Source organism: Pipistrellus kuhlii, unplaced genomic scaffold, assembly GCF_014108245.1.
Source record: "Pipistrellus kuhlii isolate mPipKuh1 unplaced genomic scaffold, mPipKuh1.p scaffold_m20_p_25, whole genome shotgun sequence".
Taxonomy (NCBI): Eukaryota; Metazoa; Chordata; class Mammalia; order Chiroptera; family Vespertilionidae; genus Pipistrellus; species Pipistrellus kuhlii.
Genome location: NW_023425524.1, coordinates 5111228 through 5136163, shown reverse-complemented (window position 1 = coordinate 5136163; position 24936 = coordinate 5111228). Strand labels below are relative to the sequence as shown.

Below are 24936 nucleotides of genomic sequence, written 5' to 3'. Positions count from 1 at the left end.
TACATATTAAAATACATAATCTAACAATGGCTTTTTTGGAGGAGGAAAGACACTGCCATATTAAATGTATTCCAGTTAAATATAGTACTTCAGTAGTTCGGTCTTTGTTCCCTAAGTTAGACCTATAGACATTGAAGTTAGAAGTTGCAGTTATACTTGGAACATCATTTCAGATGTTTATTAAAACAGTTCATCATTTGCAGATATTTATTGATAGAGATCCGGCAGCATTCGCACCCATTTTAAATTTTCTTCGGACAAAAGAATTAGACTTAAGGTAAGAAGTGCATCCTTTTAAATTCTGATCTGGTTACCACACTCCTGAAAATGCCTGTTGTATGTTACTGGGTTTGTGGTTAAGGATTTTGGCATTTTGTACTGTTTCTTAAAGCTCTCTCTAACCCCTGCTTAATTTCTCCTGCTTTAACACTTGCAACCTTTCATCCTGACTTCTTCCCTGGCCTCTGTCGTATCCACCTAATACAGGTAATCATAGCAATCATACACTTTCTCTGGAGTCTGTCTTCCACTAGACTTAAATTCTGAAAAGGTGAGCACTGCTCACTCTATATCCCAGGTTCTAGTTATTTGATGTGTAGTTATAAGTTCAGAGTTTCAGTACGTGTGGGAGAGGAGATTGTGGATAAATGAAGGATCATTTAAACTATTTTAACTTTGCCAGGGTCAGGATTCTTACCAGGGAGCTACTATTGTATTTCATTTGTATTTACTGTTCTTCTATTTCCTAAACTAGAGGCCAGGTGCACGAAATTCACGCATGAGGTTGTGGGGAGGGGCTGTCCCTCAGCCCAGCCTGCACCCTCTCCAGTCTGGGATCCCTCTCACAATCCAGAACTGCTGGTTCCCACCTGCTCTCCTGCCTCTGCCTGATTGACCCTAACTGCTTCTGCCTGCCAGCCTGATCACCCACTAACCACTTCCCTCCCAGCCTGATCGATGCCTAACTGCTCCCCAGCCAGCCCAAAAGCCCCTAACTGCCCTGCTCTGCTGGTCTGGTCACCCCTAACTGCCCTCTCCTGCTGGCCTGGTCACTCTAACTGCCCTGCTCTGCTCGCCTGGTCCCTCCCTAACTGCCCTCCCCTGCTGGCCTTGTTCCCCTAACTGCTCTCCCTGCAGGCCTGGTTTCCACCCCCCGCCCCCTCCCGCCCCAACTGCCCTCTTCTGCCAGCTGGTCATCCCTGACTGCCCTCCCTGCTGGCCTGGTCTACCCCCCCCCCCCCCCCCGCAACTGCCATCCCCTGTAGGCCTAGTCCCTCCCAACTACCCTCCCCTGCAGGCCTGGTTCTCCCCAAGTGCCCTCCCCTGCTGACCTGGCCCCCCTCAGCTGCCCTCCTCTTCTGGTCTGCTCACTCCTAACTGCCCACAACTGCTTTCCCCTGCAGGCCATCTTGTATCTTGGAATAATGGTCAATTTGCATATTACCTCTTTTATTAGATAGGATTCTTAGTGAACGATCAGTAAGAATGTATTAATATTTTATAGTTACAGCTTTTAAAATCCCAGCTGTTTGCTTGAGCTGCTTTATATTATCTGATTTTGCTTACATTCACTAGAGAGCTCCTTGAAGGCAAGGACTGCTCTCTGGTTGGCTCCTGCTGGGCTCCCAGTGTTAAAGCTGCTCAGTAAACACTTATGGAATGAATAAAAGAAATTGTTGGGTCTGTTTGTTTGGTGCTTGGCCTGGCATTGGGTGGAAGTGGGAAGTATATTACTAAGAACTTATTTCTTTAGAAAAGTAAAATTAGTTTGACCCATAGTACTTGATTGATTAAAGAAGCCTAACCTTATTGCTAGTCAGTGTCCTGGTGACTACTCCACAACCAGATAACCCATGAGAGAGAGAATTGGCTTAAATATCTGTATTACCCACTGCTTTCCTGTAAATTAATGGCTTTTTTATTTTCATACTACTGGACGGTAACATCATCATCCGGCTGCCTTTCTTTCCCTACTTTCTATTTTGCTTGTGTGTGTTTTTTTTTTTGTTTCTGATGAGGTCATTTATCTGAATTTATTCATTCGATGGATAGTTATTACATAATAGTTATGTACAAGTGCTGTGCTGGGTGTGTGCAAGGCACACGAAAATAGATTCAAAATAGATCCTGCCTAGGGAGCTTACCGTATAATCGGGGAGGTTAAGTAGGTATAGAAATGATTGTCATAAAAAGTTACAGTCCATTAGTGCCATCCAAGAAGGATGCGGTACTTGGTATGAGAATGTTTTTGTTGGGTGTGCAGTTTTTTTTATTTAGACTTTTTCAAATCCTGAAGGATATTAGAAGAAAGGAAGCTGAAAAGCCTTGTGGGTCTGTTCACACTAAGCACCTACGGCTTTCCCTTTTGCTTCAGATGCTAATCCGAGTTGCCCGGTCGGAGGACTCATGTCCTTTGTTTCTTTGTAGGGGCGTGAGTATTAACGTTCTCCGGCACGAAGCTGAGTTTTACGGAATCACCCCGCTGGGTATGTGTTCCAGTGTTCCTCCTTGTGACTTGACCCTTTGTGCCCAAAATGCAGTGTGTCTTATGCCTAGTTGGACAGCGGAGAGCCGCCCTGTCTTCTGCCTCTGACCCTGTGCTCTGCCTTCCAGTGAGGAGGCTCCTGCTGTGCGAGGAGCTGGAGCGCTCGTCCTGCGGCAGTGTCCTGTTCCACGGGTACCTGCCCCCCCCAGGTACTGCTCTGCTCGGGCCTTCAGAGGGCTGGGTCCCACGAAGCAGGTGTAGTCACACACGTGTCTAAACGGGGAGGAGGAGGATCTGTCTTTTGATTCTTTCTTACCTATGAATCTGCTGGAAACGGCGAGAACTCGAATTGTGATAGAAGTTAAGTCAGCACACGTTCAGGCAGGTAGGTGCCAGGGTGTGTTGGTTCTGGCCACACAGGCTTGATGGCCACCACTTGGCTCTATGGACGTGACCCATGACCGCCGCGTACAACCTCATTTGTATAAACAGCCACCAGCGGCCTGGGCCGGCCCCCTCTTCTGCCCACCCCGATGCTAGGTCCCTGGCAGCCAGTCTCCTTTAGAGCCCGGGAGGCCTGCACAGGGGTGTCAGGTGCAAGACGGGCAGGTGTGCTGCACGTCCCTCCACCCCCTTCAGGTAGGAGAGTTCTGCCTCTGGCCGGTTCCTTCCAGTCGGCTCCCTCCCGAATAGAGACGGTGAACGACGGGCAGTCAGCTCCAGAGCAGCTTGAAGCTGTGCGTGGGACCTCGTACCCAGTAACTGCATTGGAAACACTGGGGTAGACTGAGTTAGTGCTGGATTCCACTACCCTAGAGCTAGAGAGCAGTGTACTGTGATAAAGCTCTTAGTCTCATTTCTACATACCATCTGTTGAAAGTTTTATTTTTTTTAATGGTGCTTATATTGTAATACATTGCTGTATCGGAAGATATATGTTGACTATAATGAACTACATGTTTTTACGTCTGGCATAATGCGAAATTTTAAATTGTTTCAGGTGAACTTAGAAGTAAATAACCTTCCTTCCTCTCGTAGGTATTCCTAGTCGTAAAATAAACAACACAGCCCGGTCCTCTGCCGACGCCAGGAGTGGGCTGGCCTCTGCGGAAGGGGAGGCCCGGGGCGGTGGCGCCCAGCCCGTCCTCTCCGCCTCTAGCGAGGAAACTGCCCGGCTGGGTAAGCATGACGACGCAGATAGACAGAGACCATGCACGTGCTTATTCTAGCTGATACATACTGAGGATTTACAAACATTTATACAGGTGTACTTTTTGCCTTGCCTCGCTTTTTAATTCAGATTTATCATTTGTATCTTAAACTGTAATTTAGCATATAGTTCTTGTATAAAAAGGATCTGAGTCCTGTTTGCTCAAAGTCTGTAGTCCAGAGGTTGACAGACTTTGTATGTGAAGGGCCAGATAGTAGATATCTCGGGGGTTCTGGCCTCCCGGGCTCTGTTGGAGCCACGGCTCTGCCGGGGTGGCATGGAGGAGCCACAGGTGATGTGTAAACATGCGTGCACGGCTGAGCTCCCCCAGAACTGTCAGGACAGGCGGAGGACTGGACGGGGCGGGGGAGCAGAGGGGGCGGCCTGTGCTGCAGCTAGAATGTTTCCTTTCCTCCATCAGCAGGATTTCCCGTGGACCCACGCAAGGTGCTGATCGTGGCTGGCCACCACAACTGGATCGTGGCTGCCTACGCCCACTTCGCCGTCTGCTACAGGTACCGTGCAGGTCCTCGTGGCTAATGCTGCTTTTAATTTGGGGGATAGTTTCAGTGATCGTGATTTTTATGTGTGTAGATGGGAGAGCTGTTTCTTCCAGCTGTCAAATTTTCCCTATTCTCCTCAACTGCTGTATCTCTGTTAGATTTAGTTTGCTTTTATTGCTTTTATTTTCATAGCTAAGTTGGTCAGCACTGCTGGTGGCCTTGTATGTCTTAGGTATTTCCCAGGCAATACGAAGTTACTCCTTCTTGCTTATTGGAGATCTAGCTTCTGAGCCATTTAACTGTTGTGGTAAACGACCCAGAGGGATTATGACCGAGCCTCGGGATTTTCTGTCTGCGGTATTTCAGTCTCTTGTGCTTCGAGTAGCGAGGGGTAAGGCTCCGCATTGGTCATGACAAGCACCTGGTTGGCAGTGAGGTGGTGACACAGGACAGTCGTGGGCAGGAGTGATGTCTTTTAACGTGTGCGGTGCGTGAGACTTCCAGAGGGCGTTTTGGCTTTTACTAATTTTTGCTTTCTCAGAAACTAAAAGGAGTGAGGAAGAACGTAGACCAGTGGATTTTAGTTGGAGAAAGGATAGGTTCTTAATACAAAATCATGATTGCAATGAGAAATGTTGATGACAGAGGATGGTATAGAAGCCCAAAATGGTTGGGACATAGTAGCTTAGACCAGCAGTTGCCAACCAGTGGTCCTTCTGTGAGGTCCGAAAGGTTGGCAACCACTGGCTTAAACTATGATACCATTTAATCTAATGGCTAAAAAATCAAAGAATATGTATTTTGTTACTATTATGTTTAAGAGGAAATAGCCACAATAGACTAAAAATAAAATTAGAAAGTCTTCTACCGACTACAGATATATTTTAAAGAATCCTTGATGTATTTTTTTTAAAATCTCAGTTTGTGGTAGGTTTGCCATATTTGGTAAAAAAAAAAAAAAAAGACTTTTATATCAGTAGCCACCACCTTTTATTTTCATTGCAATAGAGGTTCGGTGGAAACTTTCCATTTTGAGAGCATTTTGTCATTTTTCACTAAATGGAATAACATGGAAGTGATTTTGTAGATGATTTCCTTTGGGGATGACTTTTATGGGGAGCAAGAATGATCAGAAAGAAAAATTAAATTTGGGGGAGTGCTATTTGAACCTGTTGGCATGCAGATCTGACTTGAGCAGACCATTGCACTTGTTGAGTGGCGGGTGCATGTCTGTGCTGATGAGGGGTCCAGGAGAGCTGTGAGCGGGCATGCCCGGTGCCCTCTGTATTGCACTGCCGCTCCAGGCGCCTGCCTGCCTGATGGACATGGCGCTGCGCAGTCACTCCCTCCCTTGAGTGGTATTTCCCGCTCTTTGATTTTCACCGCAGCCTTACTGTGCCTTCATGAGTGTCCGTGGTGTCAGAGCCCAGGCAGAGTGACAGAGGAAAAGAACTGAGGGTCCAGTGAATTCCTTAACTTAGCACAGTGGCAATAAGTTTTCCAAAAGAAGATACTCACATTAAGAGGGTAATTTCCCCATTGCTCTCTCTACCAATATATTCACACCTGAAAAATGACAGAGCACAGTGCGCCCTGGCTAGTCTCTGCCTGGCTCGCGCTTTTCTGCGTTGCTCGGCTGCACTCCTGTTTCCTTTCCTTGCTAGTGTAGAGCAGGCACTTGGACGAGTGCAGAGGAGCTGTCTCACTCCCCTCCTCGGAGCCTCACGTCGCACTAGAGAACTCTATCTTTGTGGGACTGACTTCTTGCATGTGGTGTGAGATTTAGGAGACTATTTCCTTCCACATGGGCAGGTACTTACGTTTTGATGGTTATAGAAATCATCCTTTCCCCCTTAAACATGAAAGCTTTTATTTTGCTACACACACCCAGATCTAATTTTAGACTCTTAAGATCTTCTTACATGCTGTGTCTTCCCATACAGTGTAGGTCAGTGTGTTATAATAAGCTCCAGAGTCATGGGCCTGGTCCCCGTGTGTTTTGTGAGACTCCGTGGAAGGCAGCCACGCTCCTGCATGCAGTCCTGGCTGCCAGGTGTCGGCTCACCGCAGCAGGAAGCAGGTGGGCGCCAGGTGCCAGCGCTCACTCTAGCATTTTACATTTTAAATTCTGCATTACTTGTGCGGAGTTATAGAGCAAATGTGTCTTCTTTGTACTTAATTTTGTAACTTACAACATCGGATTAAGTTCTGTGGTTGCTATAATTGTTTTCAAATATGCTATCTTGATAATTCTTTTTTTCTTTTTTTTGGCCATCTCCTTATTTTGTAATACTCCCATTTCTATAGAGAAAAAGAACTTAGAGGTATGAACCCCAAAGAAGACTAGATTGCATATACAGGTGTCCCCCAAAAATGTATGCACGCTTTAACAGCTGATAGCTCAGTGTTTTGTTTTTTTTTTAAATATATTTTATTCATTTTGTACAGAGTGGAAGGGAGAGAGATAGAGAGTTAGAAACATCGATGAGAGAGAGTCATCGATCAGCTGCCTCTTGCACACCCCTTACTGGGGGTATGCCCGCACCAAGGTACATGCCCTTGACCGGAATCGAACCCGGGACCCTTCAGTCCCCAAGCCGAAGCTCTATCCCTTGAGCCAAACTGGTTTTGGCTGATAGCTCAGTTGATGTTTCTTTTCAGATTGAACCCATTGGAATTGGTAAATTAATAATTATACCAAAGTGGGTATACATTTTTGGGACCCCCTATAGTGTTATTTATGTTCCTAATGATCACAGCATCCCATCACTCACCTCGTTGCATCACTTCTGCCTCCTCTCACTGAACAGTTAATCACTAAGAACATCATTTGATTTCTCAATGGGTGTCAGTTTTCCAAGTTTATTAGATAATTGCTTCCATTTGTTTACCTTAACACAGGGATGCCATCTGGTGGCTGAATAGGGTAATTACAGATCATTCAGTGCTTAGGAAAATTTGAAACATTTCTCTATTGCTTTGAAGTAAATTAAGGCAATCTTAATTCTTGAAATTAATAAGAAGGGTCTTTCTTTGTGTGAGTTATAGTTGTGTTATTCCAGCATGCATTTTAAAAAAATGTTTTTATTGATTTTAGAAAAAGGAAGGGAGAGGGATAGAGAGATGGAAACATCAGTCATGAGAGAGCTTCATTGATCAGCTGCCTCCTGCCAACTCCCTGCTGGGGATCGAGCCAGGCATGTGTCCTGACCAGGAACCAAACAGGTGACCTCCTGGTTCCTGGGTCATGGTTCAACCCCTGTGCCACACCGGCCGGGCTAGCATACATTGTAAAACAAAAGTGGATTGAGTGATTTCATTTGGGTCCTCTGGAGAGCTAGAAACCACACGGAGTGTGTGTCCGAAAGACTGAAGATGGTGGGAAATTACTAAAAGCTTACAGGTGTTACCAGAAATTAAATACTAAGGAAGGCAATAAGTATATATTTGATCAACTACAAATCTGAATCCTGGTAAGCCTTTATGTCTGGGGAGTATATAGGCCTGTAAGGTTTTTCACTTGGGATGAAACCTTTAAAACCCAGTCCTCAGAAAGGTTTCCAAGCTTCGAGGTTTCTGCTTTTGATGGTGCTGAGGTACTGGAGTGATGTTACCACATCACTCCTCGTCTTAGTAGCCTGGGGGGACGGTCCTCTGAGTAAGAAAAGGGATGGATTGAGTGTGTGGTCTCAGTTAAAATAATAACTGAGTGATTAATAACTGAAAGGGGTAATAATTATCCTAAAGTCTGACTTTTGTTGACCATACCTACCCATAAATAATGATAGTAGCCCTTTTTTGTGGAGAAAAGTGAAAGGTTCAGTTTAAGTTGCTATTGCCTTTTTTTTTTTTTTTACAGCTTTCCTAAATTATTCTTGGCCGAAATATAGAACTCTAATCTCTTTTTAGTGGTTTAGATTTTGTATGTATGCAAGCATAAGGTATTTCAGGAATACTTTCCTGGATTTGTAAATGGTATACACCAACAACATTTTATATATATATATTTTTTAAATATATTTTTATTGGTTTTTCACAGAGAGGAAGAGAGAGGGATAGAGTTAAAAACATTGATGCGAGAGAATCATCAATCAGCTGCCTCTTGCACACCCCCTACTGGGGATGTTCCCGCAACCAAGGTACATGCCCTTGACCGGAATCGAACCCGGGACCTTTCAGTCCGCAGGCCGACGCTCTATCCGCTGAGCCAAACCGGTCCGGGCAACATTTTATATTTAACGTGAAGGTCGGTGGTGAGCTGTGAACGGTGTGCTTTGTGGCGCTGTCTGCAGGGTTGCTGCTGAGTCACGTGTGCCCGTTCTCGCTTGACAGGATCAAAGAGTCCTCGGGGTGGCAGCAGGTGTTCACCAGCCCGTACTTGGATTGGACGGTTGAGCGAGTCGCTCTGAACGCGAAGGTGGTCGGCGGTCCCCATGGAGACAGGGACAAAATGGTTGCCGTGGCCTCGGAGAGCAGCATCATCCTCTGGAGCGTCCAGGACGGCGGGAGCGGAACGGAAATCGGTGGGCAGAGCTGTGTGTCTGCTGCATGTTGCTGGCGTGTGTGATGTTCCGAAGCTCAGCAGGATTGCCCGTGAATAGCAAACCTGATGGTGGTCACGGGACCCCTCGGTGGGGTGGGAGAGATGATCTTTAAAGAGGGCAAAGGTGACATTGTAGTAGTTTCAGTATAAAAGTCCTGCAGACGTTTCTGGCCTTTAAGAGTTTTTCACGTTTGTTTAAAATATTTACTTAAAACTCGGCACATTTGCTCTCAATGGACCCACGCCTGGCAAAACATTTTGTTTCATAAGACACAAGGCAAGTTACACCTATAAAGTTGAAAGAAAGGTAAAGTTTATTTTTAAACTTTTTCCACAGGTGGCCCAGTATCTGTAAAGCCCTCCTTTTGTGAGTGAGAACGGATGGGGCGTGTTTGTGGGCATCTTCTAGCTTAGATGGTGCAGGCTGAGCTGAGCGGGCAGCTGCTGATTGCCCTTGAAGCCAGGGATCCATCTCTAAATAGAAGGAAAACACAACATTTTATTTTAGATTATAAACAATTTTAGGAAAAGTCTTAGTAACTGTGAAAGGTCTTCAGAACAGGTTGAAAAGGAATATTGCAAAAATGCAACGTATCATCGTTTCGTGTGTTTCTCTGTGTGTGGGGGGAGGGAAACCTGGATTTCAACACAGAAATATACTGGACAGTGATGAGGTTACCGCAATGGAAAGACAAAATGGAAACTGCTAGTAGGAATAATTAAAGTAAACTGAGTTAGTCTTGGGGAACTTAGGCTGGTTACCCCATAACCCTACCACCCAGAGAGTTCTAGAAAACATAAGACCTTATCACACGTCACGTAGTCTGGACTCGGTACTCTCCTAAGGTAATGAGTGAAAAAGGGAAAAATGATACAGAAAAGGAGTCGGGTGTGGTGGTGTTTTTTTTTTTTTTCTTTTCAGATTGCTCTGTAACAGACCAGTGAGGGAGGGAGAGGTTTGCCTTGTGCTTGCACAGGCTAGTGGGTAGGTAGCTGTGTTGTGAGATGCTACATAGTAACGGTTCATGCTCTGGGAGAGAGATTGGCTGCCACAGACATTCTCTAGGACCTTTCAGCAGCGCCCAGTGATGGCGAGGCTGGTGTGGCCATCGGGCTGCCCTCCCTCATGTAACTGTGAGCGTGGCGTGCTGCCGGCCCTCTCTCACCTACAGGCCCTCAGCGTGGACCTTGTCATTGCTGCTCCTGCTGCCGCCCCTGCGGAGGGCGGTCAGGGCGCGGGGCCTAAGCAGCAGTGACACGTTCCATTTCTCCGTCATCCAGAGCGTCCTCCTTCATTTCCCAGAGTAACCCACGTTCGCGGGTTTTCCTGGTTTGGTTCTGCCTCTTGCTGAGCCCGTGGTCTGCAGGTAGTTAGCTTCGCATGCTCTCCACAGTTGCTTGGCATCAAAATGGAAGTCCTGTTCCGTACGAGTTCTCGAACTTGCAGGTGAAATAGCAGTGCTTTTTCTTTCTTTTCGTTATTCCTGAGAGAGGCCTGGCTTTTTTAAGATCCCTGAAGGTTTTTCACAGTTAGTGATTGCTGCCGGTCTTGTCTGTGCGCAGTGCAGGTTTGCGCAGAACGAGGAATACCCGCTACAGGTGTAAAGTTCAAAAGAAATCAGTTCTCTTCCGGCTTACGGTTTTAATACACGCTGCAATTGCATTTAATTTGTTTCTCTTCGATGCCATTTTTTTTCTAAGCTAGATGTTGAGAAAATTGTTCATGTAGTCACATAATAGGTACTTTTAAAAAAAGTAAACTGATACCTGAAACAGCTTAAAATCCACATTAAACAAATAGGTGAGGTATTTTCCCGTCATTTTTAGATAAAAAGACAGTTTTTATAAAATGTTTTTCAGATAATTAAGGTAATACTACTTGTGTCAAAATTGGATTGTAACACTTTGAAGGTGAACTAGACACCGAGACCTTTAGCTGCAGCTGCTTTAGAGATGAGACGGCGAGAACCAGACAGGCTGCTGGAGCAGCTCCTGCTGGGGAGACACTGTGTGGCCGCGAGCGCCACCCTCAGGGGAGCCTGGGCTTCGGGCTTCTCTGCATCAGATGCCATGCTCCTGCTCTTAATGTGGAGTGTTGGCTCCTTCCAATCTCCCCACTACCCCTCACCTTCTTCCCCACCCCCCCCCCACCCCCCGTACCCCTTTCCTCAGATTTTCCTCAGATATCCTGGGCCTCCCATGCCAGCCCAGGTAATGAGCTCCTGTTCACCTTTTTAAAAACCCACTCTCACGCCTTCTTCCCTAAGAAACATTCTCAACCCCTTCCTATCCCTTTGGCCTCTCTGGGTAGTTTATTCCTAGGTGTCTGGTGTTAGTGTTACCTGTGCTATGGGCTGCTAGAATCTTTCCTCTATCGCACCGTAAGCTCCTAGTGAGTGATACTCTGGCTTGTGTTGTCAGTCTGTGGCCTAGAATCGTGCCTTTTGACTAAATTCCGCTGAGATCTACCTGCTGGGAAACCAGGGGTTCAGACAAGCGAGTGAAGGCCTGGGGGTCTGAGTGCTGAACGGCCCCTTGCTCCTTTGCTTGTCTCCTCCCCTTCCTTTTTATTTTATTTACTTATTTATTCTTTTTTATTTTATTTTTTTGCTTATTTTCAGGTGTCTAGATCATTGAGGCTTCCCAAGTCTGTGTTCCTCAGACCAGTGGTTCCCGGACATCTGGTCCATGAGCTGCCGCTAAGTCTCCCTGGGTTTTAGAGCAGCGCAGTGGCTCTCTGAGTGGGGCAGCAGGAGCCGGTTAGCTTATTTTGTTCGGAAAGATCAACTAGGTGCGGGCACCACAGCTGCCGATGACAGGACGTCCTGTCCGAGTGCGAGGACCGGGGGCAGACGTCGGCCTGCTTTGGGAGTGTATAAGCTTATTTCTGCTCCCCTAAGCATTAGTACCTGGTTTGTAGAAATGAGACTAGGTTAAAAGTAGTCACCGTTAACGTGTTTTTAAGGTTTGGGTTCCATTGATGACTGATCAGCCTCTTTACTTCTTCTTCTCTCAGGCGTGTTCAGCCTCGGCGTGCCCGTGGATGCACTCTTCTTCATCGGGAACCAGCTGGTGGCCACGAGCCACACGGGGAAGGTGGGCGTGTGGAACGCCGTCACCCAGCACTGGCAGGTGAGCCCCCCCCCCCCCCTCCCCCGGGAGCAGCGGCCGCCACCAGCGGCTGCAACCCTCTGACTGCATCTGCTGCTGACTGTGGGGTTCCCTTTGTCTGTTTGATTCTGCAGAATGAGTGAATATCTGCATTGGCACATTTGCTTCTGGATGAAATTTGACTTTTCATTTAGAATTTGAAGTCACTCTGCAAAGTTTTGAAACTGCGATCTGCCCTTATTTCCTTGACGTGGTTTGAGTTGCAACGTTTAGCTCTTTAGTCTGAGAGCTTATTTGCCTTAATGGCAATTCCTAGGAAGCAGGTGAAGTCTGCAGGGGGCACAGGGAAAGCAGGGAGCTGCCTTTTCACGGGAAGAATGGTTATCGAGGGAAGACGTACTGTCTGGAAGTCTATGCTCTGGTCTTGGTGTGTCCCTCACAGGGACCGAGCAGGCCATTGATGGCTGAGTGCCCTGCTCAGACCTGGCCTTCCAGCCCTCAGTGCTGTGGTCCCAGAACCATGTGCACAAAGAGAATCCTCCCACATTCTGAAAGGAAAGTGCCCTGTGGAAATTCCGTTTTCAAAGCTTTCAAGGGAATCACACACGTGATTCTTTACCATTCCCTGTGCAGGGTGTGCGCGCGCATGTGTGTGTGAAACGTCCATTTCTAAGCCCCACTTATAGTGAATGTTGGTGTTTTATTAAAAGAATTCTGAGAAAACTGAGCAGAGGATAAATTGTAACTAATATCTGACATCTGATGACCATCTCGCCACTCAGGTTCAGGATGTCGTCCCTATAACGAGCTACGACACCGCCGGGTCGTTCCTCCTGCTCGGGTGTAACAACGGGTCCATCTATTACATCGGTGAGTGAGCACGCCACCGTCTTTACCTTCAGTGCGCGCGCTCCTGGCCTCAGTGTGACGGGGCGTTGTTTTGCAGACATGCAGAAGTTCCCTCTGCGGATGAAGGACAACGATCTCCTCGTCACCGAACTCTACCACGACCCTTCCAACGACGCCATCACCGCGCTGAGCGTGTACCTCACACCCAAGACAAGTCAGTGCCCGCAGCTCCCGTGCTCGCTTCCCGAATGGCAGAGCTGAGGGTGTCAACGTCTGTATGCAGAGCACACGTGTGTTCATGCCCACGTCAGACAGGGCCCAGGCAGGCAGCCCCGGGTGCGACATTGCACTGCCTCCCTGGAATCGTTACAGTGTCAACCAGGGTGACCAAACACGTCACTTCGACCTTCCCATTGCAGTAGCTGGTTTTGTTGTGAAATCAGGAGCCTTTCTATTTTTTAACCAAAAGCAGGAGCTCTTAGACTGTTCATCTTTATTGGACAGAGATGAGCTCGTTTCCTTTGCAAATTTCAAATTTCAGTTGTGGGAAGACATTTTACTTGGAAGTTCAGGATAACTGTCATTGCCTTTCAAAGGCCTTTGCAGTGGAATTAACAAGCTCTGTCAATTGGGAAGTTCTTATATTCCGGCGTGAACAGTAAACATACACGGGAACTTTAATCGGTAATGACAGGAATTGTAGGAAGGTTAATGTGCACAGTGATAGCGCTAGGTTTGAGGGTTACTGATAAAATGCCTCTTTATGGGAATCATTCCTTGGTCTGAAAAAAAACCAAGTTCTAGTGCCCACAGGGGGTTTGGGCTGAGACTGAGGCGAGAGTTTACACCGGGCCCAGCGAGCCGGCAGGCTCTCTTCGTTAATGGCTCCCGGGCTGCCTCTGGCGGCTCTGGCCATAACGGACAGTGTGGTGCTCAGGGTGGAATGCTTGCTGCCCTCTGCAGAGCGAGCTCAGCTCCTTTGTCTAAATTGGAAGCTGCTGCTGCTGCAGAGGCAGGAGCCACCGGCTGGCCAGGGGAAGTGCTCTCCCGCCCGGCTTCAGGAATGAGGGAACCGGGTGAGGTGCCGGCGGAGCCCGGAGGCTCCCTGTCTAAAGCTCTTGAAGAGGCCCCTGACCCCATCCTCCTCCAGGTGGGGGTGGGGGGTGGGGGTGGGAGGGCTTGTTAGAAACGGAGCCACAGGTGGCCTGATGGGAGGAGCTGGACAAGGTCGGCGACAGCGCGGCACATGCGCTGTAAGCCAGTGGGGGGTGTGTGTCCAGGGAGAGGGCTCTGAAACTGAAGTAGGAGAGTCTAGTACCCCACTTGACTGCTCCAGGAACATTCTGTATTGGAGCCACGTGAACGTGAGAGATGGTCATGCTGGGCTGGAAGGATCACGGACGATGGCCTTAGAAATACTGTGGGGTGATCTTAGCACTTGGATCCGGTGTGCTGCTCAGTAAATGTTTATAGGAGACCTATTCTGCCTCGGGCACCCTACAGGCTGACCTAGACAAGAAGATGAGGCTTCTGTCCATCCAGGAGGAGAGGAGGGTAGACGGGAGATGACCAGTGTGTGACAGCTGCTGTGAGAACCTCACACAGTGCAGGGAGTGTGGGAGGGCAGTTACCTCTGGGGTGAGGCGCAGAGAATCCCCGGTTCCCGAGCCGGGCTGTGGGGCACTGGGTCAGCTCTGCCCCCCACCTCGCAGGGGGCCTCTGAGAGGGCAGCTTTCTCCATGTTTACTGTGGCCCGATGTCCCCCTCGCCTGTGCCAGGTGTCAGCGGGAACTGGATTGAGATCGCCTACGGGACCAGCGCGGGGGCCGTGCGGGTGATCGTGCAGCACCCCGAGACCGTGGGCTCGGGCCCGCAGCTCTTCCAGACCTTCACCGTGCACCGCAGCCCCGTGACCAAGATCATGCTGTCCGAGAAGCACCTCGTGTCGGGTAGGGAGGCTCGGCGCGCACGGAACGCGTGCCTCTGGGAGACCATTAAAGCAGCCTTTTCTATTGTACATTCCTGGGCATATTTTTGCCTTCAGGACAAAATATCTTTTAAAAATATGCATTTATTTTTTAAAAAATTAAATATAATTTGATTTCTTTGCAGAGAAGGAGAGGGATAGAAACATCGATGAGAGAGAAACATCCATCAGCTGCCTCCTGCACACCTTGTACTGGGGACGTGCCGGCAACCAAGGTATCTGCTCTCGAACCTGGGACTTTTTATTCCGCAGGCCAATGCTCTATCCACTGAACCACACCGGTTAGGGTTCTTTAAAACTTTAATGCTAGGTGAAGAACTTGCATCACTGCACTCCGTGAGAAGCCTACAGGGCCGGAGCCAGATCCGGACCCAAGCCCACAGGTCTCCTCCTGGAGTCGGCACCTCGTGTGCAAAGAACTCTGCTTCTGCGGCAGAACTGTCACCTCTACTAGAGGGAGGCGGGGTCAGGCCATTTGCTCCTGTGAGAAATACCGTTTAGCTGGGTTCTTTTTACACGACAGTGCTTAGGAATCACAGTAGTAATTGCTGCTGTTTTGATGGAGATGATATGGTAACATGTGCCACACTACATAGTAAAACTTGCATTTTAATTCCATTTCATGTTGGTTTGAAATGTAAGTAAATTTGTCAAGAAACCGGTTTGGCTCAGTGGATAGAGCACATGTGTCAAACACAAGGCCCGCAGGCCAAATCCGTCCCGCCAGGCCTTGCAATGTGGCCCGCACCGCGCTGTCATCACTGCACTCCGCTGCGTTTCCATCACAATGACAGTTTATGACTGTTCAGTAAACCATTCGGCCCGCGATTTAGGCTGGATTTTAGATTTTGGCCCCTTCTCTGATTGAGTTCGACACCCCTAGGATAGAGCATCAGTCTGTGGACTGAAAGGTCTCGGGTTCGATTCCGGTCAAGGGCATGTACCTTGGCTGCGGGCACATCCCCAGTCGGGGGTGTGCAGGAGGCAGCTGGTCGATGTTTCTCTCTCCCTTCCTCTCTGTAAAAAATCAATAAAATATATTTTTTTTTAAAAAAGAAAAATGTCCAGCTTAAGCCACAAATCTGGAGTACTTTGTGCAATGCTCAGTATGTTACTCTGCCACCTGGTGGACATCAATGTAAGTGTAAAAATGTGTATGTATCGATAAATGGAATGACTTTTTCCCCCCATAGTGTTTGTTTTCATGTCTTAATATGAAGTTTTTAATTAACAAAATTGCCATAGTTGCTCATTTGAACCAAATAACAATTTGCCATAATTTTAAAGATATTTAAATTTTTCTGAATCCTTGGGTCAATATTGAAATCAGGCTATTATTTTCCATGAAGCTAAATAAACAGCCTAGAACTAAATGTCTTTTTTTTTTTTTTTTTTTTTAACAGAAAGCTGGTACACTGAGAATTTTGTTACCTAAATAATATTTGTACATATTTTTTTATTTCTATTGCAATTAGCCAAAATTAAATTTCTAAAGTTTTATTTTAAAATGTGCAACTATGGAATTTTACCAGTAAGAAATGTTGTATGTCTACAGTTAATTTCACGTTTTCCTAGTATTTACTGATGAGTTCATAGCTTATTGGTAACAACAAGTTTCTAGAATCATGTCAAATTAGTATAAGTTTTTATTAAGGTATGCCACAAAATTTACATTAACGATACTTTTTTTGCTTGTATTTTTAATTTATGTGTTTAGACTAAAGGGAGAAAAAGAGGCTACTTGTTAGAATTCTCAGTATATGCCCACTTAATATTTATATGACAAAGTAAATGAAGTTAAAATAAATACATACTCTTATCAAATAATATAACAATAACTCTCAGCTTTATAGGAAATCTTAATTTTAGTTTTCCTCATAAAACTGTCAGTGGGCAAAAACCGCTAGTTCCTAATAGCTTTTGACAAATATCCTTTATACATGTCCAGTCGCTCCTGGTCTAGGTAAATATTTGAGTAACAGAAGGAGAAAATTTCTGGTTTAAAAAAATAAACTAGGCAACTTGTTTACTATCTTTTCTCTAACAAACACTCTCCTTTAACCTTTTCTACTCTAGAGGCTACTTCCATAGGGTTCCATAGATTTACTTATATACCTTACATATGCAGACAGGTACACCATATTCTTTTAGCTCTCTCACTGTTGCCGGTTAGGTAAAAATTTAGTATAATTTTAAGATAAAGATGCCATTTGCCACTCCAGAGATGTGCTAGGACCTATTGAATGGTCACAGGGAAAGCTAGTGTGTTTATAAAAGAGTTTTGTGGCGCTCTTACAGATCCCCATGTAACAGCTCTGGTGTCCGCTTCCCTCCTAGTCTGTGCAGATAACAACCACGTGCGGACGTGGACGGTGACACGGTTCAGAGGCATGATCTCCACTCAGCCCGGGTCCACGCCGCTCGCCTCCTTCAAGATCCTGTCTCTGGAGGAGACGGAGAGTCCCGGCAGCTACACCTCTGCCAACGACATCGGTGAGTGAGCTTGTGTGGGGTTTCCCACCCCATGTGGGCGGGGCAGAGTGAACAATAGTAAAAGCTGGAAGTGAGTTTTAAAAGCTTTTCGTTTTAATTATGAAATTCATTTGAAACAAATTTAGCACATATCTCCAAATGCTAACCATTTTTGTTTATAATTAAAATCCATGATGGTTATGCAAATTGGAACATTTTATCTAATAAAGAATTGTTCATCTCATTGTATGATTCACATTAAATACTTTTGTGAATAGTTTAACTATTGAGTATGATGGGGTAAGAATTATTAAAATGTTACGTTTAAGTTTTTTATGAAAACACTTTTCTTTAAGAATCTTTCCAAAATGGATGCTGAGTCAATGATTTGCCTTGCCAAGTGTAACCAAGTGAAGATAATTGAATCTTTCCTTTCATTAGATAAGAAAACTTGGTAGAGTGCAGCAGGCTTCTGATTCACTAAATTCTATTGAATGAGGTTGCACTTTATTTCTAAGACTTTGCATGTTGGCTTTCCAAAAAAAAGTACAGTCAGTGCATAAAAGGAGCTGAGCACATTCTCAGAGGGAGTGCGTAAAGGGGGGCGTCCCCAGGTTTCCCATGGGCTCGGACCATGGACGCTTCCGAGCTTATTCCCGCCATCAGCTTTAACAGCCTCCTGCAAAACAAGCAGATTTGAATTATGTATTTCTTAAATTTTTTCATGCAAGTTGAAGTCCTCGCATCATTGCATTTTGTCTGTTTGACGTGGAATGAAGGCCACATTGACAGGCATGAAAATCCTTTCCCCCCCAGTATTAATGTTAAATGAAACCATTTAAACTTGAACTTTTTTTGCATCGTCTGATCAAGGGCCCTTTGGAGAGCGAGATGACCAGCAGGTGTTCATCCAGAAAGTGGTCCCCATCACCAACAAGCTGTTCGTCAGGCTCTCCTCCACCGGGAAGAGGTGAGCTGGCTGCGCCATAGCCCACACACGGCGCATTGCACCATGGGTCAGAGTGCGGGCAGAGACACCCGGCCGAGAGGATCTGTCCGCTGCCTCGTCTGGCTTTAACTGGAATGAGGACACTGAGTGCTGGATCTCTGGGAACATTTAAGATCTCCTCAGGCTGGACAGTGAGGAAGGACTAGTGACAGCAGAGCAAACACAGGAGTGGGGCTGCGGGAGCTGACCTGAGGGCTAGTTCTGGCCTTCCTCACCAGCTGCCGACACTCACCCTCAGTTCCTTGGTTCTCTGAGCCCCCGTTTCTCCATAAAAGAAGGTTCCTACCTTGTAGGAGGTCGTAGGACCAAATGAGCATAAGCATGAGCTGTCTGGTGTAGCCCTGACTAGTGCAGATGCCGAGTAGAAGATAGTTTCCTCTGAGTATAACATTTCTCTTCTTTAAAAACATACAACTTTTTTTGCATGTCAGAATTCCTTAGAACTTTTTAAGGAAGTTATGGATACTCTGAGAATTATTAAAAACAGTAACATTAATAGTTATTATTCAGCTATTATTTTAAACTGAGATGATACTTTTTTTTTTTAACCAAAGTTCATTGCATGAATTGATTCTGGAAAATTTTATGTACTAAACTATCTTTTTTTTTTTTAAGAAAATGTATTAGGAGCCTAAAGGTAAAAATGAAGTTATTACCTTGAGAAATGTTATAATCACTCAGTGTTCCGTGCAGACTGGAAAAAGCTGCCAAACGTTTATTAAAACTGCAACGTAGTATTTCATCTTGTTCTGTTCTAACCTCCTCCCTCTTTAGCTCACAGTAGTGTGTTGTACCAACTACAGTTTATACCGTGAACTTGACAATTCCAGAGGAAAAGCTAGATTTATAAAAATAAGCAGACATAGAACAGCAGCCCCTTATGCAGCTCATGTGAAGCCTTTTGCTTACAGACAGCTCAGACCCCGAGACGTCAGAGTATAGTCCTCTCCACAGGCTGTACATTTCTGGTCTCAGATTTGTATAATTTACACATAACATACCTTATAAGTGACTTCTCAACATCTTTTCTAGTGAATATCTGTAGCTTCCTTTGAAAGAACTGCTCCATTCTTCCCAAGGCTCTTTCAACATTGATTTATTATTTGCCTGGTTTCAATTACTTAGTGCATTATTTTATAAGAACCTTTTCATTAGACTAAAGGAACAGTGTACCTTTGATTCCTGTTACCTGCCTTGACCTCTTTCATGCCTGTGGGGCGTTCAGCTCTGAGGGTAATTGGGATTTTGGAGTTATTTCTTGTGCAGCGCCGTCCGGGTCCGGCCGTGGCTGACAGCTGGGCACCGTCTCTTCCAGGATCTGTGAGATCCAGGCCGTGGACTGCACCACCATCTCCGCCTTCACCGTGCGGGAGTGCGAGGGCTCCAGCAGGATGGGCTCGCGGCCCCGGCGCTACCTGTTCACCGGCCACACCAATGGCAGCATCCAGATGTGGGACCTGACCACCGCCATGGACATGGTCAGCAAGAGCGAGGACAGGGGTAGGTGTGGGGACAGGGTGCAGGGCGGGCGCAGGCTCCCGTGTGACGAGTGTGTGTTGTAACGCATGTGCGTGTGTGTGCTCCGCAGATGCAGGCGGCCCCACGGAGGAGGAGCTGCTGAAGCTGCTGGACCAGTGCGACCTGAGCGCGTCCCGCTGTGCCACGCCCAGCATCAGCCCGGCCGCCTCGGTGGTGCAGCACAGCCGGCTCCGCGAGGCCGGCTCCAGGTGGGACTGTCCACAGCCTGCCCGCTTCCCACCGCACTGCCGTCACAAAATACTTTCCCACTGAATGTCTCCAGGGCACGCAGCTGGATCTTTCACAGGGAGAACGTTTTTATCCCTTACCTCATTGTGTGAATTTCTGCTCATTTGGGTCCTGTTTTGTGATTGAGAATCGTTGAAAGGAAATCAGAAAATTCATCTGTGACCTTGGAAAGTATGTGGTCGCGTTGTCTTGTCTGATCTTCAGACACCATGTAACTTAACTGCTGTGTGTGCTGAGGTGTGACTGACACACAGCAGTTACTGGTGTACAGCATAACGATTCAGAATTTGCACGCATTTTGTACTTTTAAGACAATGGCATAGTATATCTTTTTAATGTTTTAAAAAAATCTAAACTCAAGGCTTGATGCTGGTTCTACCGTGGTTTTAAAGCCCTTTCCCCAGCTTTTTCAGCCATCCACAGATTGAGCTGCACACACAGTCCCGAGGCTGTGAGTACAGCAGAGGGAAGGCGGGGAACCTCGTTTCTCGAGCTTGATTTGTGCCAGGAGGCTGATGGAAAGCGAGTCTTTGATTTACATTATTTCTAATGGGAAGAAATAATGTAAATCGAAATCTTATCCATTCCAGACCCCCCAAGTGATGCTGTTTTAATCGTTCTTTTACATAGTACACGTCTGTTGTACTGTTTAATCTGTAAACAAGCACTTTAAAAGAAAAAGGTCATGAAAATTTAACAATAAGCAGCAATGAAAGCAAAAGCACAAATACCCACAGCACAATAGTCTGAGATTTTAGCCGAGGTAAACTGCTAAAATGTGTGTATTTGTGCGTTCTCTCCTGTCACCTGAGAGGCTGATCCTACGGGCGTCAGCATGGCAGGGCTGTCAGGGAGAAGCGAACTGTTCAAGATGGGAGACGTTCGAGAAACGAGGTTCCACTGTGCAGTCAGTACAGTAATAACCTTACCGTGCCAGATGGTACATCGCATAAATGTCTGATCACGCTGGTGTCCACCTGCAACTAATAAATGTCTTATGCCCCTGCCATTGGAGACAGAATCCCGCTTCACTGACTACACCTGCGATATTTGCATGGGTAGTTCATACACACGTAACTTTAAAGCACTTAAATGTGCTTTTAACAAGACAGAAGTAAGAACGTGTCTACATTTTCAGGTAACACGTGTGTGCACTGCGGTCTCATTCCTGAGACGTGCCCTGACCTGCGATTTCTAACCCTTCCAGCCTCCAGCTGCAGCACCACGAGGCCATCCCCGAGGCCGCCACCTACAGCTCGGTGCGGCCGTACCGGGAGAGCCCCCTGCTGGCCCGGGCACGGCGCACCGAGAGCTTCCACAGCTACCGCGACTTCCAGAGCCTGCACCTGCCCCGCAGCCTGGAGCGCGCCCTGCCCGAGGACGCCAGCCCCGGGCCCAGCCAGGCCGAGGTGAAGCGGGCGGCGGGGGACTGCGCGGGGCCCGAGGGCGCGGCCCCCGGAGCCGAAGCGCGGGGAGCACGGGAGGCGGAGACGCACGGAGCAGCCGAGGCCGGCCCGGAGGCCAAGAGGAGGGCGCCCGAGGACGACGGCGACCGAGGGGAGCCCCGCAGGAAAGGCGGGTTCGACGGGGGCGGCTTCCTGGGCAGGAAGAAGGGGCCCCACCTGGCCTCCTCGCCCAGCACCTCCGACGGAGGCACCGACTCGCCCGGCACCGCGTCCCCGTCCCCCACCAAGACCACGCCGTCCCCCCGGCACAAGAAGAGCGACTCCTCGGGGCCGGAGTACAGCCTGTGAGCGCCTGCGGGTGGGTGGTCCATGGGGGGCGGGGGGCCCTCGGGTGTCTGACAGCAGGCGCCGGCCACGCGGGCCACCAGCCTGAACGTGGGCCTCTGCGTGTCGTCGGACACCCAGCGCCCTCACCACCGGCCCGAGGCAGGACCGGACCAATGAGTCTAACTCCTGGGTCCAGTACACGAGCTTCCACACCAAAACTCTACACAAACGTGGACTTCTCTTCCGATCTTCCTAACACAATGAGATGGAGTAACCAGAACAAAACCAGAGCTCTCGTGACCTTTCTGAACAAGTACGTCCAATTGGTAATCTGTAAAGCTAGTCCAGGGAGCTCAGAAACACGTGTCGTAACTCCCCCACCTGATCCGGAGGTGAACACCCCTGAGAACATGGTGATCGACCGACCACATTCCTCACGTAGACTCCGCCTGAGCCTGCCTCGCTGGTTATCTTAAGTCACACACTTCTCAGTTGTGGAACTTAGTCTCTCACCCTAATTGTGGTTGCACAGTGTTTACCGATATTTAACGAGGTGCTATGTTTGTGGAGAAATGCCGTGTCATTCACAACACTATTGATGCTGAGGGTACTTGTCAGTGTAGGTCATCTCCCGATTCTCATTGTTGGTCTTAAACCTTAGCATGCGTCACCAGTAAATGCCCAAAGCCCACTTACACTTACTTTACAGTGGGCGCAGCTGTCTGTGTGTGAACAGGTGGAACAGTAAGGACAAAGCTCTGAGTGCCCAGAAGGGAACACTACCAAGGGTAGGCTGCCTTGTGTAGGAGCCACCGTGTTAACATAAACAATCGAATCAGGCCATGGCCACTTAGTTAACGGCCATGCGTCCAAAATGGAACCGTCCCCATTTCTTCCAGATGCGCTGGAATATTTGAGTCGCCATGATTATCTTTACAACCAGAGGTGTCACTAACAGTCTGATTTTAAAACTGGGAGACCAGAGTGGATACGCAAGGTGTGTGGCTGTGGACAAGGTCCGCCGCTTGCGCCTATGGCTGCTGAGGAAACTACAAGGTTTGGGCCGCTGCAAAAATGTTCCTTTGAATATATTTTAAATCGTTAAGAAAAAAGATAATGTTTTGTATTTTTGTTCCACGTGATTGGAATGACAAATTTTAAGTATCTGCAAATAGGGTAATTGTGAAGCATTAAGCATTTACTGGTGAAAAATGTATATATTCCCATTCCAGGAAATACGTGAGTAAAACTGAATAAATGCTTTCAAGTTTACCATATCGCCAGTGGTTTCACAACCGTTGTCCTGTATTTATTTAAGTCCAATAAAAAGGAGGAAGACTATGTTTTCAGTGGTTTTAGGAACCTGTGTAACGTGTACCTACATGCATCTGTCCCTGTCTTCCCGGACCAAAGGGTGGGAGAGGGAGAACAGTATGTATGAGAGGAACTTACGGAGCCAGCGAGGGAAGATGGCAGGCGATGCACAAGTTCGCTAAGGTTGTCATTGTCTGTCCCATCTTTCTCATCATTACATACAAGTTGGGTGGGAGAGTGAGAAAATGTAAGAAATTGAGTATTGAACACAGCCTCTTCCAAGAGTGAAAGGCTACTGGGAGCAGACACGTCCCTCTAACTGGGACGCTGTGTCGGGTGTGGGAAGGTCCCTGAACAGTGTAACCGAGCACACACCCTCCCTGGGCGTGCGACCTCTGGTGACCCCGCCGGCCGGTGCCCATGAGAACAGCTGTCCTCACAGAGTCGGACCCGCAGGGACATGCTCTGAGTCTACCAACTCCTCTCCACTGGTAACATCTGACTTTTTTCTGGTCTCCGTCAGAGCCAGGTGAGAGGTGTGGTTTGCATGTGCATGGTGCCCCTTGTGTCAGACGACCAGACCACAGCCTCTCCTGGGGGACCTGTCCTCACTGCGTTCATGGGTGGGAGAATGACAAGCAGCGGTTCCTCATGTGTGAGGTGTGAGACGGCGCGGGAAGGGGCGTGCAGCCCGCCTCCCATGTCACTCACGGTTTGCGGTGCCGGCTACAGCTGGGTGTCGGTGAAGGTGGTGTGCTCCTTGGTCACGGAGCTGAAGCCCTTGATGGCGTCCATCAGGTCCTCCTCGTCCAGGTACTGGAAAGGAAGCCATCGCGTTAGGCCCCCAGCAGCACGTCTCGTTTCTCTCGGGCTAACCCCCCTACGCTCCACACTCAAACCTTAAACTCACGGAAGCATCACGTCACTCGCACAGGCGAACTACACACGAAGCCAACATGTGCATCATGGACGCTCCCATTGTGCCAAACTTAACATCTTTCTAATTTCTAAGCCTTAAGTTTTCTGGTCTGCAAAGCGGAAACAGTATACAAAAATGGGGTGGGCAGTAAGAAAGTGTTAAAAATGGAGTACTTACACAGCCTTTACATAGAAATACACTCAAGATTTAGTTCAAAATGCAAGTGGGACAGCTGGCATGCAAGTTCTATGCCCGTGCTCCCCACTCACTGCCTCTGTGTGTACTGAGTAGGTTCAGGAATATCAATCCTGAGGAAAGTGCGCCACCTACTGGCATCTTCAGAGCAGTCACAGCATGCCCCCTGCTCCTAGCTCTGTGGACAGTCCCTTCTACCATGTATGTCTCTCACTTTATTTTTTGAGCCCTACTGTGTGCTAACAAGACAAGACACCTTTCTACCCTGCTTGTCAGTCATAGCGACACCAGGAAGCTGTGGGTGAAGGGGCGGAGGGGTGCCCTGTGCCCGGTGAGGGAGAAGGCAGCCTTCAGCAGGTGCGGGAGGCCCACCCCCTGGTGACGGTCACCCTGCTGGGGAGCTGAGCGGGGAGCTGAGCGCAGGCTGCAGGGGGGGAGTGGGGGGAGGTACTCACCAGGCCGCTGTCGTGGCCCATGATGGTCTCCCACAGCGCGTCGTCCACCAGGACCTGCTTGTCGTGCAGGGCCAGCAGCTGGCTGACGCTGCGGTGCAGGGAGGCCTGGGAGGCCTGGCTGAGCTGGCTCTGGCTCGGGATGCGCAGGACGGAGATGCTGTGGTTGCTCCGGAGGCTCAGGCGGGCCCCGGACGGTGGGATCTTAGTGTCGGCCAGGCCCTGCGGAGGAAGTGGCCGCCGTGACCAAGGGGATGCCCCGAGCAGCCCGGTGAGCAGTGCCCTCCCGCGGCCTGTGCAGGGAGCCCGTTTGTCCTGCCCTTGAGAACGTGTGCATCTTCTTGGCCCGGCCAGTGTGGCTCAGTGGATAGAGCGTCGGGCTGCGGA

The 24936-nt window shown here is 48.1% G+C and overlaps 2 protein-coding genes across 5 annotated transcripts in view; one reads left to right on the top strand and one right to left on the bottom strand.

The window, feature by feature from the left end:
• Positions 1 to 24936, top strand: part of KCTD3 (potassium channel tetramerization domain containing 3) — a 43990-nt gene that overhangs the window by 12356 nt on the left and 6698 nt on the right. Inside the window, exons 4-18 of one of the 4 annotated variants that reach the window (XM_045587120.1) lie at positions 204 to 277; positions 2428 to 2486; positions 2614 to 2694; positions 3524 to 3664; positions 4117 to 4210; positions 8531 to 8721; positions 11758 to 11873; positions 12635 to 12722; positions 12799 to 12915; positions 14480 to 14650; positions 17026 to 17181; positions 18034 to 18130; positions 19485 to 19669; positions 19758 to 19896; positions 21144 to 21692. In XM_045587120.1, the coding sequence (XP_045443076.1) occupies positions 204 to 277; positions 2428 to 2486; positions 2614 to 2694; positions 3524 to 3664; positions 4117 to 4210; positions 8531 to 8721; positions 11758 to 11873; positions 12635 to 12722; positions 12799 to 12915; positions 14480 to 14650; positions 17026 to 17181; positions 18034 to 18130; positions 19485 to 19669; positions 19758 to 19896; positions 21144 to 21690 (2256 nt within the window). In that variant the 3' untranslated portion in view covers positions 21691 to 21692. Of the gene's footprint in view, positions 1 to 203; positions 278 to 2427; positions 2487 to 2613; positions 2695 to 3523; positions 3665 to 4116; positions 4211 to 8530; positions 8722 to 11757; positions 11874 to 12634; positions 12723 to 12798; positions 12916 to 14479; positions 14651 to 17025; positions 17182 to 18033; positions 18131 to 19484; positions 19670 to 19757; positions 19897 to 21143; positions 23011 to 24936 lie in introns of those variants that run through there. The other 3 variants (XM_045587119.1, XM_045587121.1, XM_045587118.1) reach the window with 3 other exon arrangements.
• Positions 17597 to 24936, bottom strand: part of USH2A (usherin) — a 397013-nt gene continuing 389673 nt past the window's right edge. Inside the window, exons 70-72 of the mRNA XM_036453544.2 lie at positions 24553 to 24771; positions 23695 to 23799; positions 17597 to 17839 (exon numbers count right to left, since the gene is read on the bottom strand). Coding sequence (XP_036309437.1) covers positions 23710 to 23799; positions 24553 to 24771 — 309 coding nt within the window. The 3' untranslated portion in view covers positions 17597 to 17839; positions 23695 to 23709. The remainder of the gene's footprint in view (positions 17840 to 23694; positions 23800 to 24552; positions 24772 to 24936) is intronic.